Genomic DNA, 15,766 nt, shown 5'->3' on the forward strand with positions numbered 1-15,766 from the left:
TCAAGGGGAAAACGCTGTTTGGCCCTGACTTGAAAGAGATTATCTCTGATATCACTGGGGGTAAGGGCCACGCCCTTCCTCAGGATCGGCCTTTCAAGGCCAAAAATAAACCTAATTTTCGTCCCTTTCGTAGAAACGGACCAGCCCAAAGTGCTACGTCCTCTAAGCAAGAGGGTAATACTTCTCAAGCCAAGCCAGCTTGGAGACCAATGCAAGGCTGGAACAAGGGAAAGCAGGCCAAGAAACCTGCCACTGCTACCAAGACAGCATGAAATGTTGGCCCCCGATCCGGGACCGGATCTGGTGGGGGGCAGACTCTCTCTCTTCGCTCGGGCTTGGGCAAGAGATGTTCTGGATCCTTGGGCGCTAGAAATAGTCTCCCAAGGTTATCTTCTGGAATTCAAGGGGCTTCCCCCAAGGGGGAGGTTCCACAGGTCTCAGTTGTCTTCAGACCACATAAAAAGACAGGCATTCTTACGTTGTGTAGAAGACCTGTTAAAAATGGGAGTGATTCATCCTGTTCCATTAGGAGAACAAGGGATGGGGTTCTACTCCAATCTGTTCGTAGTTCCCAAAAAAGAGGGAACGTTCAGACCAATCTTAGATCTCAAGATCTTAAACAAGTTTCTCAAGGTTCCATCGTTCAAAATGGAAACCATTCGAACAATTCTTCCTTCCATCCAGGAAGGTCAATTCATGACCACGGTGGATTTAAAGGATGCGTATCTACATATTCCTATCCACAAGGAACATCATCGGTTCCTAAGGTTCGCATTCCTGGACAAGCATTACCAGTTCGTGGCGCTTCCTTTCGGATTAGCCACTGCTCCAAGGATTTTCACAAAGGTACTAGGGTCCCTTCTAGCTGTGCTAAGACCAAGGGGCATTGCTGTAGTACCTTACTTGGACGACATTCTGATTCAAGCGTCGTCCCTTTCTCAAGCAAAGGCTCACACGGACATTGTCCTGGCCTTTCTCAGATCTCACGGATGGAAAGTGAACGTGGAAAAGAGTTCTCTATCTCCGTCAACAAGGGTTCCCTTCTTAGGGACAATAATAGACTCCTTAGAAATGAGGATTTTTCTGACAGAGGCCAGAAAAACAAAACTTCTAGACTCTTGTCGGATACTTCATTCCGTTCCTCTTCCTTCCATAGCGCAGTGCATGGAAGTGATAGGTTTGATGGTAGCGGCAATGGACATAGTTCCTTTTGCGCGCATTCATCTAAGACCATTACAACTGTGCATGCTCAGTCAGTGGAATGGGGACTATACAAACTTGTCTCCGAGGATACAAGTAAATCAGAGGACCAGAGACTCACTCCGTTGGTGGCTGTCCCTGGACAACCTGTCACAAGGGATGACCTTCCGCAGACCAGAGTGGGTCATTGTCACGACCGACGCCAGTCTGATGGGCTGGGGCGCGGTCTGGGGATCCCTGAAAGCTCAGGGTCTTTGGTCTCGGGAAGAATCTCTTCTACCGATAAATATTCTGGAACTGAGAGCGATATTCAATGCTCTCAAGGCTTGGCCTCAGCTAGCGAGGGCCAAGTTCATACGGTTTCAATCAGACAACATGACAACTGTTGCGTACATCAACCATCAGGGGGGAACAAGGAGTTCCCTGGCGATGGAAGAAGTGACCAAAATCATTCTATGGGCGGAGTCTCACTCCTGCCACCTGTCTGCTATCCACATCCCAGGAGTGGAAAATTGGGAAGCGGATTTTCTGAGTCGTCAGACATTGCATCCGGGGGAGTGGGAACTCCATCCGGAAATCTTTGCCCAAGTCACTCAACTGTGGGGCATTCCAGACATGGATCTGATGGCCTCTCGTCAGAACTTCAAAGTTCCTTGCTACGGGTCCAGATCCAGGGATCCCAAGGCGGCTCTAGTGGATGCACTAGTAGCACCTTGGACCTTCAAACTAGCTTATGTATTCCCGCCGTTTCCTCTCATCCCCAGGCTGGTAGCCAGGATCAATCAGGAAAGGGCGTCGGTGATCTTGATAGCTCCTGCGTGGCCACGCAGGACTTGGTATGCAGATCTGGTGAATATGTCATCGGCTCCACCATGGAAGCTACCTTTGAGACGAGACCTTCTTGTTCAAGGTCCGTTCGAACATCCGAATCTGGTCTCACTCCAGCTGACTGCTTGGAGATTGAACGCTTGATCTTATCGAAGCGAGGGTTCTCAGATTCTGTTATCGATACTCTTGTTCAGGCCAGAAAGCCTGTAACTAGAAAGATTTACCACAAAATTTGGAAAAAATATATCTGTTGGTGTGAATCTAAAGGATTCCCTTGGGACAAGGTTAAGATTCCTAAGATTCTATCCTTCCTTCAAGAAGGATTGGAAAAAGGATTATCTGCAAGTTCCCTGAAGGGACAGATTTCTGCCTTGTCTGTGTTACTTCACAAAAAGCTGGCAGCTGTGCCAGATGTTCAAGCCTTTGTTCAGGCTCTGGTTAGAATCAAGCCTGTTTACAAACCTTTGACTCCTCCTTGGAGTCTCAACTTAGTTCTTTCAGTTCTTCAGGGGGTTCTGTTTGAACCCTTACATTCCGTTGATATTAAGTTATTATCTTGGAAAGTTTTGTTTTTGGTTGCAATTTCTTCTGCTAGAAGAGTTTCAGAATTATCTGCTCTGCAGTGTTCTCCTCCTTATCTGGTGTTCCATGCAGATAAGGTGGTTTTACGTACTAAACCTGGTTTTCTTCCAAAAGTTGTTTCTAACAAAAACATTAACCAGGAGATTATCGTACCTTCTCTGTGTCCGAAACCAGTTTCGAAGAAGGAACGTTTGTTGCACAATTTGGATGTTGTTCGCGCTCTAAAATTCTATTTAGATGCTACAAAGGATTTTAGACAAACATCTTCCTTGTTTGTTGTTTATTCCGGTAAAAGGAGAGGTCAAAAAGCAACTTCTACCTCTCTCTCTTTTTGGATTAAAAGCATCATCAGATTGGCTTACGAGACTGCCGGACGGCAGCCTCCCGAAAGAATCACAGCTCATTCCACTAGGGCTGTGGCTTCCACATGGGCCTTCAAGAACGAGGCTTCTGTTGATCAGATATGTAGGGCAGCGACTTGGTCTTCACTGCACACTTTTACCAAATTTTACAAGTTTGATACTTTTGCTTCTTCTGAGGCTATTTTTGGGAGAAAGGTTTTGCAAGCCGTGGTGCCTTCCATCTAGGTGACCTGATTTGCTCCCTCCCATCATCCGTGTCCTAAAGCTTTGGTATTGGTTCCCACAAGGAAGGATGACGCCGTGGACCGGACACACCTATGTTGGAGAAAACAGAATTTATGTTTACCTGATAAATTACTTTCTCCAACGGTGTGTCCGGTCCACGGCCCGCCCTGGTTTTTTAATCAGGTCTGATAATTTATTTTCTTTAACTACAGTCACCACGGTATCATATGGTTTCTCCTATGCAAATATTCCTCCTTAACGTCGGTCGAATGACTGGGGTAGGCGGAGCCTAGGAGGGATCATGTGACCAGCTTTGCTGGGCTCTTTGCCATTTCCTGTTGGGGAAGAGAATATCCCACAAGTAAGGATGACGCCGTGGACCGGACACACCGTTGGAGAAAGTAATTTATCAGGTAAACATAAATTCTGTTTTTTCCATCATCAACCCACTTCTGCACATAATCTCAATCCTTGGTCTGTGAAGAGTCACTATTAAACTGCATTAATGTCCTCGGCACCTCCACATTTATGGTGGAGCATTACTATTAGGCTGCATACAAACATAAGTGTACTATAAACAGTTCAAGACTGTTTTTTTTACGTTGTCAGGGCTAAAACATGGTAGAGGAGGCCTTTCGTTCCTAGATGTCAGGCTGGTTCTTGTTTATTCTTTTGGGTAGGGCATCAGAAGGATTGTACTCAGTCCTCACTGTCCTGTACCTGATTGTTGGCGAGGTTCCAGAAGTGGATCCTGCTAAAGATTACTCTGGGGGTTCCATAGGTCCTTTAGCATCGGAGCTAGGGTTCTCCATTCCCAATGGGAGTGGAGGTTTAGATGACTCCTTGGACATCTGGGGTACCAGGTTGGGGAGATTTTTATCTACTCTATGGTATTCTTATTGAATGTATTTTTTGAAGCCTTGATGACGGTAACTCTTCCTTAAGGGGTCGAGGTGTCTTAGGCTTCTTTTTTCCCCTTCTTGGGGCTGGTTGGAGGGTCATCTGTTCGGGAAGTTCGGGCATTTACGGCCTTTTTCTTCATCCTACCGTTTCTCGTCTGCTCCCATGTTTTCGGGCCCTGGAGAATGCGTTTGTCTCTGTTTTTTCCTGGAGCTGCCCTTACTTAAGATGTCTCGGTTTTATCTGTCGCTCGACAGGAATTGTGAGGCTTGTCCATCGTTAATTCCTTGAGCTGTGGGGGTTTCTGAGAGGTTGATCCTTAAGGGATTGTTTAGAGACTATTTTATCTTCTCAAACTGGATTATCTAGTTTTGAGCTCTAACTCTGGGGTGTTGTCCCTCGAGCCTTTAGGACAGAGCTTTCCAAACTTTTCATGTTGGCAACACACTTTTTAGACCTACATCATTTTGCGACACAGTAATTCAGTTGTACTAGCAAACAGGAGGTTAAACTAACGTGTTTTAAGAGTTACGGACACATACATAAATTATATAATAACAAAATGTATTTACAAGTAACAGTATGTATGTTCAAGAATTTAAAAACGTCTAATAACACCAATAGCTACTTACTATTTTAATGGGCTGTATGAGGTTGCTGGGATTAACACAGTTTCTGAATATTTGGTGGAATATTAGCTAAAGACACTCACATTTCATCATCAAGCATTTTTAAGCTTCCACTTCCTATCCATATATCAAGAGGAGTAGCACCAATGCACTACTGTGAGCTAGCTGGAAAAAAAACCTTTGACTTCTGACTTCAGCTCATCGTTTAAGCTGTCGCCCTCAGGGCTCTGCGTGTCCGACTAGCTACTGCCCGCGCTGCAAACACACTGCTGTCCCACTCACTGAATACACATGCAGTCACAAGCTGATTGAGGAGACTACATGTGCAGTCAGGAGCCAATTTTCCCACCAAAGCCGCCAATGGGAATAGTTTTAGTTCCCTCTGAGCTGTACCAATCGGTTAAGATGATCTGTGACCCACCTAGGTATGAATCACGTGTCAACCACATGATATGCGTAGCAGGAAGGCGGAAAGTCAGAAACCAAAAAAAAAATTTTAAAAAATGTTAAATTAAAAAAAATTTGTGCTGAAACAGGGACACACCTACACGCTGCTGCCAGCACACTAATGTGTCACAACACACAGTTTGGAAAGCACTGCTTTAGGAGATATGCTCTCTGGGGCCAATTTATCAAAGGTCTTGCGGACCTGATCCGACAGTGCGGATACGCTCTCCGTATTCAGCATTGCACCAGCAGCTCACAAGAGCTGCTGGTGCAACGCCGCCCCCTGCTGACTCGCGGCCAATCGGCCACCAGCAGGCAGGTGTCAATCAACCCGATCGTATTTGATCGGGTTGAATTGTGGCATTCCTGTCCGCCTCATCAGAGCAGGCGGACAGCGTTATGGAGTAGCGGTCTTTAGACCGCTGCTTCATAACTGCTGTTTCTGGCGAGTCTGAAGACTCGCCAGAAACACTGGCCCACAAGCCCTGTTCGGAGCTTGATAAATGGGCCCCTCTGTCTCTGGGATGCTTAGCGAACGTTCAGTGTCCAAGGACCTTTGAATGTGGCTCCTTTGGTACAGGTTCTCCGTATGAGGTATCCCTATAGTTCCTCAGGGGTTACTACCTTGTAGCCAGCTCCGGTTTTCAGACATGCTTCTTGTCTTGGATATCTGACCGAATCTCTTAGATGGGTTTTAGGCAGTTCAGTCCTTCCAGTTCTGAGACTTCCACTTGCCCTTTCAGGGGGTTTGTTTTTCTCTTATCGGAGACTTGGAAACAGCCTAAGCAGTTTTGCTGCCTAGCAAGCGGGAGATTGCAGTTACAATCTGTTGCAGCTATATGCACCTTAAAAGTGCGCTCGATGGCTGTCTGTTTTTCTACTGGACCAGCTGTTGCAGCCGGATGGTTCCTCTACAATCAGTATTGTTGCCGTCTGTCTGCTACCGCAACTCCATGCCTGTGGGCGGGTGAGCGGTTATATTTGGCTTTCTCCTCCCCTTAGGGAGATTGGAGCATACCACAGTTTCCACCTATTGCCCTGGAGGTTTTCCTCTGTTCAGTGGGGTCCCCCCTGCCTTGCATGCAGGATGTCATGAAGGGTTGGATTCTGGTATTGTGCCGTCACTGTTGTTTCAGTGTAGTCTCGTTTTTTGGGGGGGGAGTCCTTCCTCAGCAGGGGGCTTTCTCCGCTGATTTTGGATGTTCTCCTACTTCCTTGTTTTTCCTAGGAGGGAGTGGGTTTCTGCACTCCTTTGGAATTTTTCCTCTCTGGGAGTCCTGGTGCAGTTCCTAGCTTGGTTGGTTAGTGTTAACGCCTGGAGTCTGCTACAGACTTCTGTTGCAGAGGGAAGCCTGTGGCTTCATCTGAAGCATGATAAGATTTATGGTGCTATTTTTAGACGGTTCCCGGGGGTAGTTTTTATCCCTCGGTCGCTCTTTCATAGTGCGGATTGCACGCTGTGTGAGGGATGGGGTATACCTTGTCTCTCTAGGTCCCCAGGGTTGGGACGTTACATGGTCCCTTGGACTTCCGTTCAGATAGAGGTAGGGTTTTTTTTCTCCCTTCTCTTTGTTCGGTCATTGGAGTTCGTTCTCTATGTGTTTTTATCCTGTTGCAACCTTGGTTTACGCTTGGAGTTCGGCTAGGGTTCCTTTTACCCTAGCTTGTTGGTCTATAGATCTCTATTGAGTTCTTCTTCTTCCTTCTTTCCGGGGGTATGTGGAGGTCCCCTTCCCTCGGGTCAGGGATAAGTTTGTGTGGGCTTGGAGCCGGCGGGACTTGTCTTCTCGGAGGCTTTGTGCTCGGTGGAATCTACTGATTCTGAGCGGTCTCTAACTAGGGCCTTGCTGGTTTTAACTGATGTGCAGTTGCCTGGTCCTTTCAGGCTTTATCCTTCTGTTTCTGGTGAACAGTTGTTTTTGTCAGGTGTTTGGGTAATTTCAGGTTGTGGTGCCCTCTGAATGGGCCACCTCATCTACCTGCCCTTTTTTTGCATTCAGTATCCTCTAAAGCTTGGGTATTGTTTTCCCAAAAGTAATGAATGCAGCTGTGGACTTAAATTATGCTTACCTGATAATTTTCTTCTGACAGGGAGAGTCCACAGCTCCCCGCCCCTGTTTTTATATGGTGCTGCCGGTTTTTCTTTTCTTATTCTTCTGGCACTTTTTCTTTTACCCTGATATTTCTCTTACTGTTCCTTGTTCCCTTGAGAGATGAGGGAAGTGGGGGAGGTATTTAAACCTTTGGCTGGGGTGTCTGCCTCCTCCTGGTGTCCAGGTTCTAAATTCCCAAAAGTAATGAATGCAGCTGTGGACTCTCCCCATCAGAAGAAAAGAAAATTATCAGGTAAGCAAAATTTAAGTTTTTGCTTCGTGGCGGGGGACAAAACCTACTTGATCTCGGTGAATGATATTAGGGAGGAGTAGGTTAAGTCTGTTCGCTATTATTTTGGCAAAAATCTTTACGTCTGAGTTTAATAAAGAAATGGGTCGGAAATTGGAGACCAGATTGGGTGGTTTATTTGGTTTGGGGATTATTATTAAATGTGCTTGGGGAGCGGAGGGGGTAAAAGATTTGTTATTATCTATGCTTTGAAAGTAGGCCAGGAGATGAGGAGACAGAATCTCTTTAAATATGGAGTAATAAGCATTGCCAAATCCATCAGGACCTGGCGATTTTCCTTGGGGTAGGGAGGAGACAGCTTCTAGGAGTTCTTCGGGAGTGAAAGGGGAGTACAGTTCATCCCTTTGCTAGCTGGAAAGGTAGGGAAGGTGTAATGAGGTAAGATAATTGTGGATCTCATCTGGTTGTGGATCAGCACTAGCCTCCTTTAAATGATAAAGTTTCTCATATATCTTTTTGAAGGCTTTAGCTATGTCTGTGGAGGATGACCATATTTTTCTATCTTTATCTCGTATGGTCGTAATGTAGTGTTTGACAGTTTTCCTCCTTAACTGTCTGGCTAGCATTCTCCCTTGCTTGTTAGACCTAGAGTGGTCTTTGGGATGTAGTTTGTGAATGTCTTGGAGTTTGGTTAGGTCTTCTAGTAGGGATTGTAAGTATATTCGGTTTTGTTTCTTCCTAGTCACCTGTAGAGCAATAAGTTCTCCCCTAATTAGGCACTCATGGGCATTCCATACGTGTTGAGTATCTATATCTGGTCAGGTGTATTATTGAGCCTAAAATATTCTGTTATTGCTTTTAGAATTTGAGCATGTGCCAGGGGGTGTTTTATTCCCAATATTATATTTATTTTTAAAATGAATTTGGTTGTATAATATATTTGATTTTAGGAATGCATTGTATATAATTACTTTTATTAATTTATGTATTTATAAACTTGTTCATGGAGATATGTTTATGTTTGTTCTATAATATGTGACATATTGAGCAGTTTTAATATGATCCTGTATGCAGAGTAAGGAGCTAGTTTCAATTGACCAATGGGAATGAGACTGTCAGCTATAAGTATCATGAACCCTCCTGCGGGAAAACATAACCCACGATAAAGTCCTGACAATACCTGAGGAAACGCGTTGGGTATTGTGTCCTCTGGCAGGATCCGTAGCGAGTTTCCATAAGCAGTATAGGCATAGTGCTTGAACATGAACAAGCCAGTACACAAGCCTAGGAACTAAAGAGAGACTGAACGCTATCACGGATCGTGAACTGCACGAGGATACTTTTGTTAATATGTAATCATTTTACATACTTCTAGTAAGTGTGCTTTTATTCTTTGCTCACCTATTTGTCTGATTAAACACATTTGAGGCTTGGGATGCACTGTTTGTGTTTATATATTCTACAGATCTGATTCTTCCCTTGCCTAGAAGGGGCGAACAAGCCATCTATACAGCAGCACTGCTCATAATTCAGAAAAATTGACTATCCGTATAGGATCTACCTGATGTGAAGTGCAAAGCTTATGTAATAGTCTTTTTTACCTGTATCTCTTTTGAGATATTTAGTAATATTGTATCATCATTTTTTTATATATCTTTTATGCATTCTATTTGAATTCATGGTCCTATTTTTGACATTATAATTTAGCTGCCTTTGTGATAGCGCTGCTTTTATTTTGTCTTTGCTGTAGTAACCAATTTTTTATATTTATTGATGGTGAAGGTGTGTTCAGTGTTGGTTTTTATTTGGCTCTATTCATGTGTCATCGAAAAGGACCATCTCCATTCTTGGCATGGGCAGTGTCACCTTGTTTTTCGGTCTGAGCATGCACAGATCGGTGGCCAATATCATTATTGTTTATCAGTTGTCTGTTATCAGTCAATCTGTGGGTGTTGAGCATTTATCAAGTGTGTTTGCCTGTTGAATTTGATGTGTCCATTTTGTTGGCAACATTTAGTTGATAACTTCTGCTCAGGTGAATTGTGATTGCCGAAGTTGATGCTGTTAATACATCGTATGGGTGACTTCTTTGAATTACAATCCAATATTTTTCCAATACGAGAAGTGTTATTATTTGCATTGCATTTGTTTCAATGTGGAAAAAGACCTATTGGGAATCGGAAAACCATGATAGACTAAACTGAAATCGTCCCCAATACGTCCTATCTTCCTACTTAATGCATGATCTGATTATGTACAATGTGTAATAGATGGTTGTGTGTGAGTGCATGTGTGCAACTGTCTGTGTGTAGTGTGTGTCTTCCAACCTCTTTTTGTATTTTTCCTTCCAAAGGTCGCTTTATATATTGTCAGCAGAGTTGGGGTTTTTTGGGGAAAAGCTGACATCCTTTAAGAAAAGTAATTTACTCTCTTTAAATATGATACAAAGTTCCTCTTTTTAGTGAGTTTATTAAAGTGAATGTAAACTTTCATGAATGAGTGTCCGTTTTTTAAAAATACTATTAAAAACAGGGGCACTTTCATTGATGAAACTTTACATTGCAGCGTATTTTTACAGATACTTACCTTTTTCTTCAGCAAAGCCAGATCGGCAATCCTCCGCTCTCTTCTCATGCTGTACTTAGCACAGCAATGATGAAACCGGCTTCCTCCACTCACGGTGTGGCTTTACGAGATGGATGCTCTGGGGTGCACACCATGATTGGAGGAAGTCGTTTTCGTCATTGCTGACGTAAGTACCATGTAATGTTTCATGAATGAAAGTGCCCCTGTTTTTAATATAATTTTTAAAAACCGGACACTCATTCATGAACATTTATACTCACTTTAATTCCCATTTGTACTAACACGTGTGATAATAATCACATTCTTCCTAAACTTTTCTTACAAATAGACACAAACACATTTTTTTTTTTTGTTTGTTTTTTTATATAATTTTTATTGAGGTTGAAAAGATTATACAGGCGAATAAAGACGCAGTATCTGCAACATAGGAAAATCACAATAAAATATGCGTAAAGAGTATCAGGCTTAGCATACAAATAATCACCCAGTTATGCAGATAGAAGTTAACCTCAAATTTTCTAATTAAGCTTACTTAATGTAGGTTTGATATAGAATGAAAACAGTTGATTAAACACAAAATAACATATCATAAGTGATCTGCAATGCTTATAAGTTATGATGAGTGTTTGGTAAAATTTAAACATAGACAACAAACAGGGCAACCACTTGGAGCTATTAAATCATTAGGCACGAGATTCTAGTGTGTCGGGCTGACGAACCCCTAAGCATAAAGGCGGTTGCGCTGTTGACCGATAAGTGATTGTCAGGGCTGTATGTATAGCGCCTATTAGAGAATAACTAAGTGCATTAAAAATATAATCTCTAGGCTAAGTAGCTTGAAGGGAGCGCGCTTCTCAGCAACTATTTAGCATCATAAGACATTGAGTAAGAGAAGTAGGTAGGATATATGTTAACTTGGAATGTGAGCGGCATGAACTCAGTGTCCATCGAGGTAAACAGGCAAACAGTTACACACATCCTACATTAAAACAATAAACAGCTATTTATAAAGAGACAACAAAAGGTAACATGCGTATGATGCTGTAATCAGTCCCCTATAATCTCTAGGCTAAGTAGCGTGAAGGGAGCGCGCGCTTGTCAGCAACAATTTAGCATCGTAAGACATTGAGTAAGAGAAGTAGGTAGGATATACGTTAACTTGGAACTGGACATATACCTACATTGAGACCAGTTATAGAAACCCAGAGAGCACATTTGTAGTGAAACTATCTGCTGTGTACTATATGTAGGGCATTGAGTATAAGCAGCTAAATGATATGCTCTGAAGCACAAAAGGACCTATCGTGCTGACTTGGGGTATACCTAGACATAGCTCTCAGAGTTAATGCTAACTGGAGTATCTGGGTGGGTAATACACTGTGCTTCTGACGCTGCCACTTTGGTTTATCTAACTTATATGTTATCTTAATGTGAGCGGTATGAACTCGGTGTCCATCAAGGTAAACAGGCAAACAGTTACACACATCCTACATTAAAACAATTAACAGCTATGTATAAAGAGACAACAAACGGTGACATGCATATGGTGCTGTAATCAGTCCCCAACTTAGGCAATGTCTCGTTCGAGTCTTTCTCAATAGTCTTGTGCACAAAAAAGAAAGCATTCAATCTCCTCCTAGACTATGAAGTAGCCCCGTAGGAAAGAAAGGTCTCACCGGCTCAACAGTGCTGTATAGAGTCGTCAGCCGATTCCAGCTGGGACCATGTGGTTGGGTAATAGGGACTGGGAATTCAGAAGGACAAAAGCTACATATAACCTATGAAACATGCCTGTTGGTTTGCCCATTGCCTGAGTTCCACCGCTTGTCCCAAGTCTAATCCGAGTAGGGACATAGTGCAGGATTGTGAAGAGGGGCTTCTTAGAAATGATCCGTGGTATCGTTGCATCAAGCCGCACAGGACAGACTTTCTCACTGCCGCTTGCCATGGTCGCTGTGTCGGTATGAAGGGAGCTCTGCTGCGTTGGTCTGCTGGACGGCGTTATATGCAGGTAAGTGCCTCCCTGGTATGACCAGGCTAGTGTAGTTAAGTTACTCATTGCCTCGGGAGCGATCCGGTCCCCATTCCGCTCAGATCCAACCGCAGGAACAGCCTCTCCTAGATTCAGGAATGGTGGGGCTATATCCTCCACTGCTGCATCCTTTGTAATCCCGGTGTGGCCTTTAGGGAAGTTCTCTTTTCCTAGTTTTGAAGCAAGGGGGATCTCCGTCGGCATAGGTAGCTTCACTTCTTCCTGTGACTGGCCAACTTGCGCCGACGTATTCAGGTTTGTGGTGCCACCATAACTCCTTTTGATTAATACGTGGAGGTTATGAAAGTGTTCCTCAAACATACATGACAGGGTTTCTTCAGATAGCTGCCTCTCCATTGAAGAAGGGGATATCTTAGCTCTCAGTGGTTGCGGGAGTGAGAATCGCTCACTCTGTACCCGTGTGAACGGGGTGGCTGTTGAGGCCTTCCCTACGCGGGCCGCCATAACCTCAACGGTCTGGACTAGACTGCAGGCAATACAGAAAAAGAGGCATCCAACGACGCAGTGATCCTGGCAGAGTCTTAATCAAGAAATGTAGGTACAGATTGTCAGATAATCCTCTTAATACACGGCAGATTGTATTATTCTAATGCACAGCTGCTAGTATTGCGACCGATCATGGCCGCTGCCCGGACACGCCCCCTCACAAACACATTTTTTATCAAATATAGATATGTTTTGCCTTCGTTATATGTGTGTATACTTAGTAGGGGTGTACACATACTTTTGTTAGTACTTAAAGGGACTTAAAGCACTAAACAAATGCTAGGAATAGTGATAAATCCAAAGAAAAGATTAGTCTGAGAATAACATTTTGACTTCCATGTCCCGTTAAGCATACACACAACAAAACCTACCAGTTAGACATAAATACAAGTACAAATTGTATATTGTTTAAGTGCTATTTTTAGTGTGAAATGTGTCAAATCAGTGAAGTCCATGCCATGTGTAATTTTTAAACTTTGAAATAAAGGTTGCTTTTATATATCCTGCCCTTGGAGTGCAAGTTTATGGTTTTTAACCATTTTCTAGAATAAACCTATATAATGTATTGTTGCTAATGGGTTTTTTTGCTGTAGATGCTGGACCTTACTGAAGAATGCAGAAGATTACAAACGGCACTAGATGAGGAGAAGTCCTTAAAAGAAATGTTGGCTGCAAAAGAACAAATGTTTCAAGAATCTGGAAAAATCAAAGAGAATATGCAAAGTGAAGCTGAGGAGATGGGGTAAATATAAGTGAAATGGAATACATTTGTTTATTTCATTTCACACAGAATGGGCATTTTATGTAGCAATGTTCACTATAAGCATGTCATTTACATGTACTGAAAGGATGCATCAGGAGCGGACTTAAAGGGACAGTCTACACCCAAATTTTTATTGTTTTAAAAGATAGATAATCCCTTTATTACCCATTTCACAGTTTTGCATAACCAACACAGTTATAATAATATACTTTTAACCTCTGTGATTATCTTGTATCCAAGCCTCTGCAAACTGCCCCTTTTTTCAGTTCTTTTGACAGACTTGCAGTCTAGCCAATCAGTGCCTGCTCCCAGATTACTTCACGTGCACAAGCACAGTGTTATCTATATGAAATATGTGAACTAACACCCTCTAGTGGTGAAAAACTGTTAAAATGCATTCTGAAAGAGGTGGGCTTCAAGGTCTAAGAAATTAGCATATGAACCTCCTAGGTTAAGCTTTCAACTAAGAATACCAAGAGAACAAAGCAAAATTGGTGATAAAAGTAAATTGGAAAATTGTTTAAAATTACATGCTCTATCTGAATCATGAAAGTTTATTTTGGCCTAGACTGTCCGTTTAACAGCTGGGCAAATGGGACCTGACCGAGGGCCCAGCATGTAGGGGGGCCCACAAATGGCATCTCCATGGCTCCTGGTGTGCTGCTTAAGCTGGGGTTGACAGCTGTCCTATCACTAACTAAAGAGTAAAGTGTGGTTTTAGTGGGGGCCTTGTTCCTGGACCAGGGGTTTGTTGCTCAGGGGGCCCGAGAGTGTAGGAGAGTCCTATAGGGGGTCTGTCGCTGTGAGGGCCATGGAGTGTGGGGTCTGGTCCTGAAGGTTGGGGGGCCTATCTCTGGCTCTTGATTTTGGGGGGCCTGGTCCTGGAGGTTCAGGGGCCTGTTTGGGGCAGGGAGGTTACCATGTTAATTTGCATACATTTGGGTCAGTGTGAGACAGTGGGGCCCTGATTGGTCTCAGGCCGCCCCTGGGATTCATTGTTTATGTATTATTTGCTATAGCATGATTTCTTATCATTACTTTTTTAAAGCGTGAAGCTATTAGAGTCAAGAAAGAAATGTGAATTACTCCAAAAACAGATATATGAAGATACAAAAGAGAAACAGAATCTATGGAGCGAGAACTTGCTACTGAAAGGAGAGATTAAAATCCTTCGTCAAGAGCTTCGGGTTAAAAGAGAAGAAATTTCTACCATTAAACAAGAAATGTCAGATGTGCAGAATAACTCGTCCATGTCTCAGAGTCTCTTAGATGGTGGAGAGGAAGCCATTAGAACGGTTGGTATTATTAAATCAACGTTTAGGTTTTCTGTGTAATTTTATAGCCCTCGAAACAGGTAATGAGCATATGAGCATGTGGAACTTAAAGGGACCTAAAATTGCAAAAAGAAAATGCTCATATTAGAGCATTTTATTACTGAACTATTGCTTGCATATAACTATGTGTTTAATCCCTGTTTAACGTCAGCTACAGAGCAGCAATACACTAGTGGGAGCTAGCTGAAAATCTGGTGAGCCAATGACAAGAGATATTTATTTAAAAAGATAGGTAATACCTTTATTACCCATTCCCCAGTTTTGCAAAACAAACCAGATTCTATTAATACACTTTTTTTTACTTTTATAATTACCTGTATCTAAGCCTCTGCAGACTGCCCTCTTATCTCAGTTCTTTTTACAAACTTGCATTTTAGCCAATTAGTGCTGGTTCATGCATAACTCCACAGGGGTGTGCACAGTGTTAAATGTATGGCACACATGAACTAGTACTGTCTAGCTGTGAAAAAGCTAATAAAATGCTCTGAGATAAGAGGCAGCCTTCAAGGGCTTAGATACAGGCAGAGATTTAGAGGTTATAAAGTATATTAATAAAACAATGTTGGTTGTGCAAAGCTGGGGAATGGGCAGTCCCTTCTACATTTTTTATTAAATCAGATAGCTTTATTAGAGGCCAGGATTTGAGATTAGCCCTGCCCTGAATGCACGATGAATCAGTAAAAGGGAAAAAAACCAACAAAATACAGGTAGCCCTCAGTTTACGCCGGGGTTATGTTCCAGAAGGAATGGTTGTAAATCGAAACCGTTGTAAATTGAAACCCAGTTTATAATGTTAGTCAATGGGAAGTGAGGGAGTGAGGGAGATAGGTTTCAGGCCCCTCTCAAAATTGTCATAAGTAACACCTAATACATTATTTTTAAAGCTTTGAAATTAAGCCTTTAAATGCTAAACAGCATTATAAACCTAATGAAATAATCACACAACACAGAATATATAATTAAACTAAGTTAAATGAACAAAAACATTTGCTAAACAGCATTATAAACCTAATAAAACAATCACACAA

General features: G+C 42.8%; 1 protein-coding gene across 1 annotated transcript in view; it reads left to right on the forward strand.

The window, feature by feature from the left end:
• The window catches only part of CCDC30 (coiled-coil domain containing 30), a 380,612-nt gene that overhangs the window by 256,068 nt on the left and 108,778 nt on the right, over nt 1-15,766 (forward strand). The window contains exons 15-16 of the mRNA XM_053690989.1: nt 13,235-13,383; nt 14,453-14,699. Of these exons, the coding sequence (XP_053546964.1) occupies nt 13,235-13,383; nt 14,453-14,699 (396 nt within the window). The remainder of the gene's footprint in view (nt 1-13,234; nt 13,384-14,452; nt 14,700-15,766) is intronic.

Source organism: Bombina bombina, chromosome 8, assembly GCF_027579735.1.
Source record: "Bombina bombina isolate aBomBom1 chromosome 8, aBomBom1.pri, whole genome shotgun sequence".
In the NCBI taxonomy this organism is placed as follows: Eukaryota; Metazoa; Chordata; class Amphibia; order Anura; family Bombinatoridae; genus Bombina; species Bombina bombina.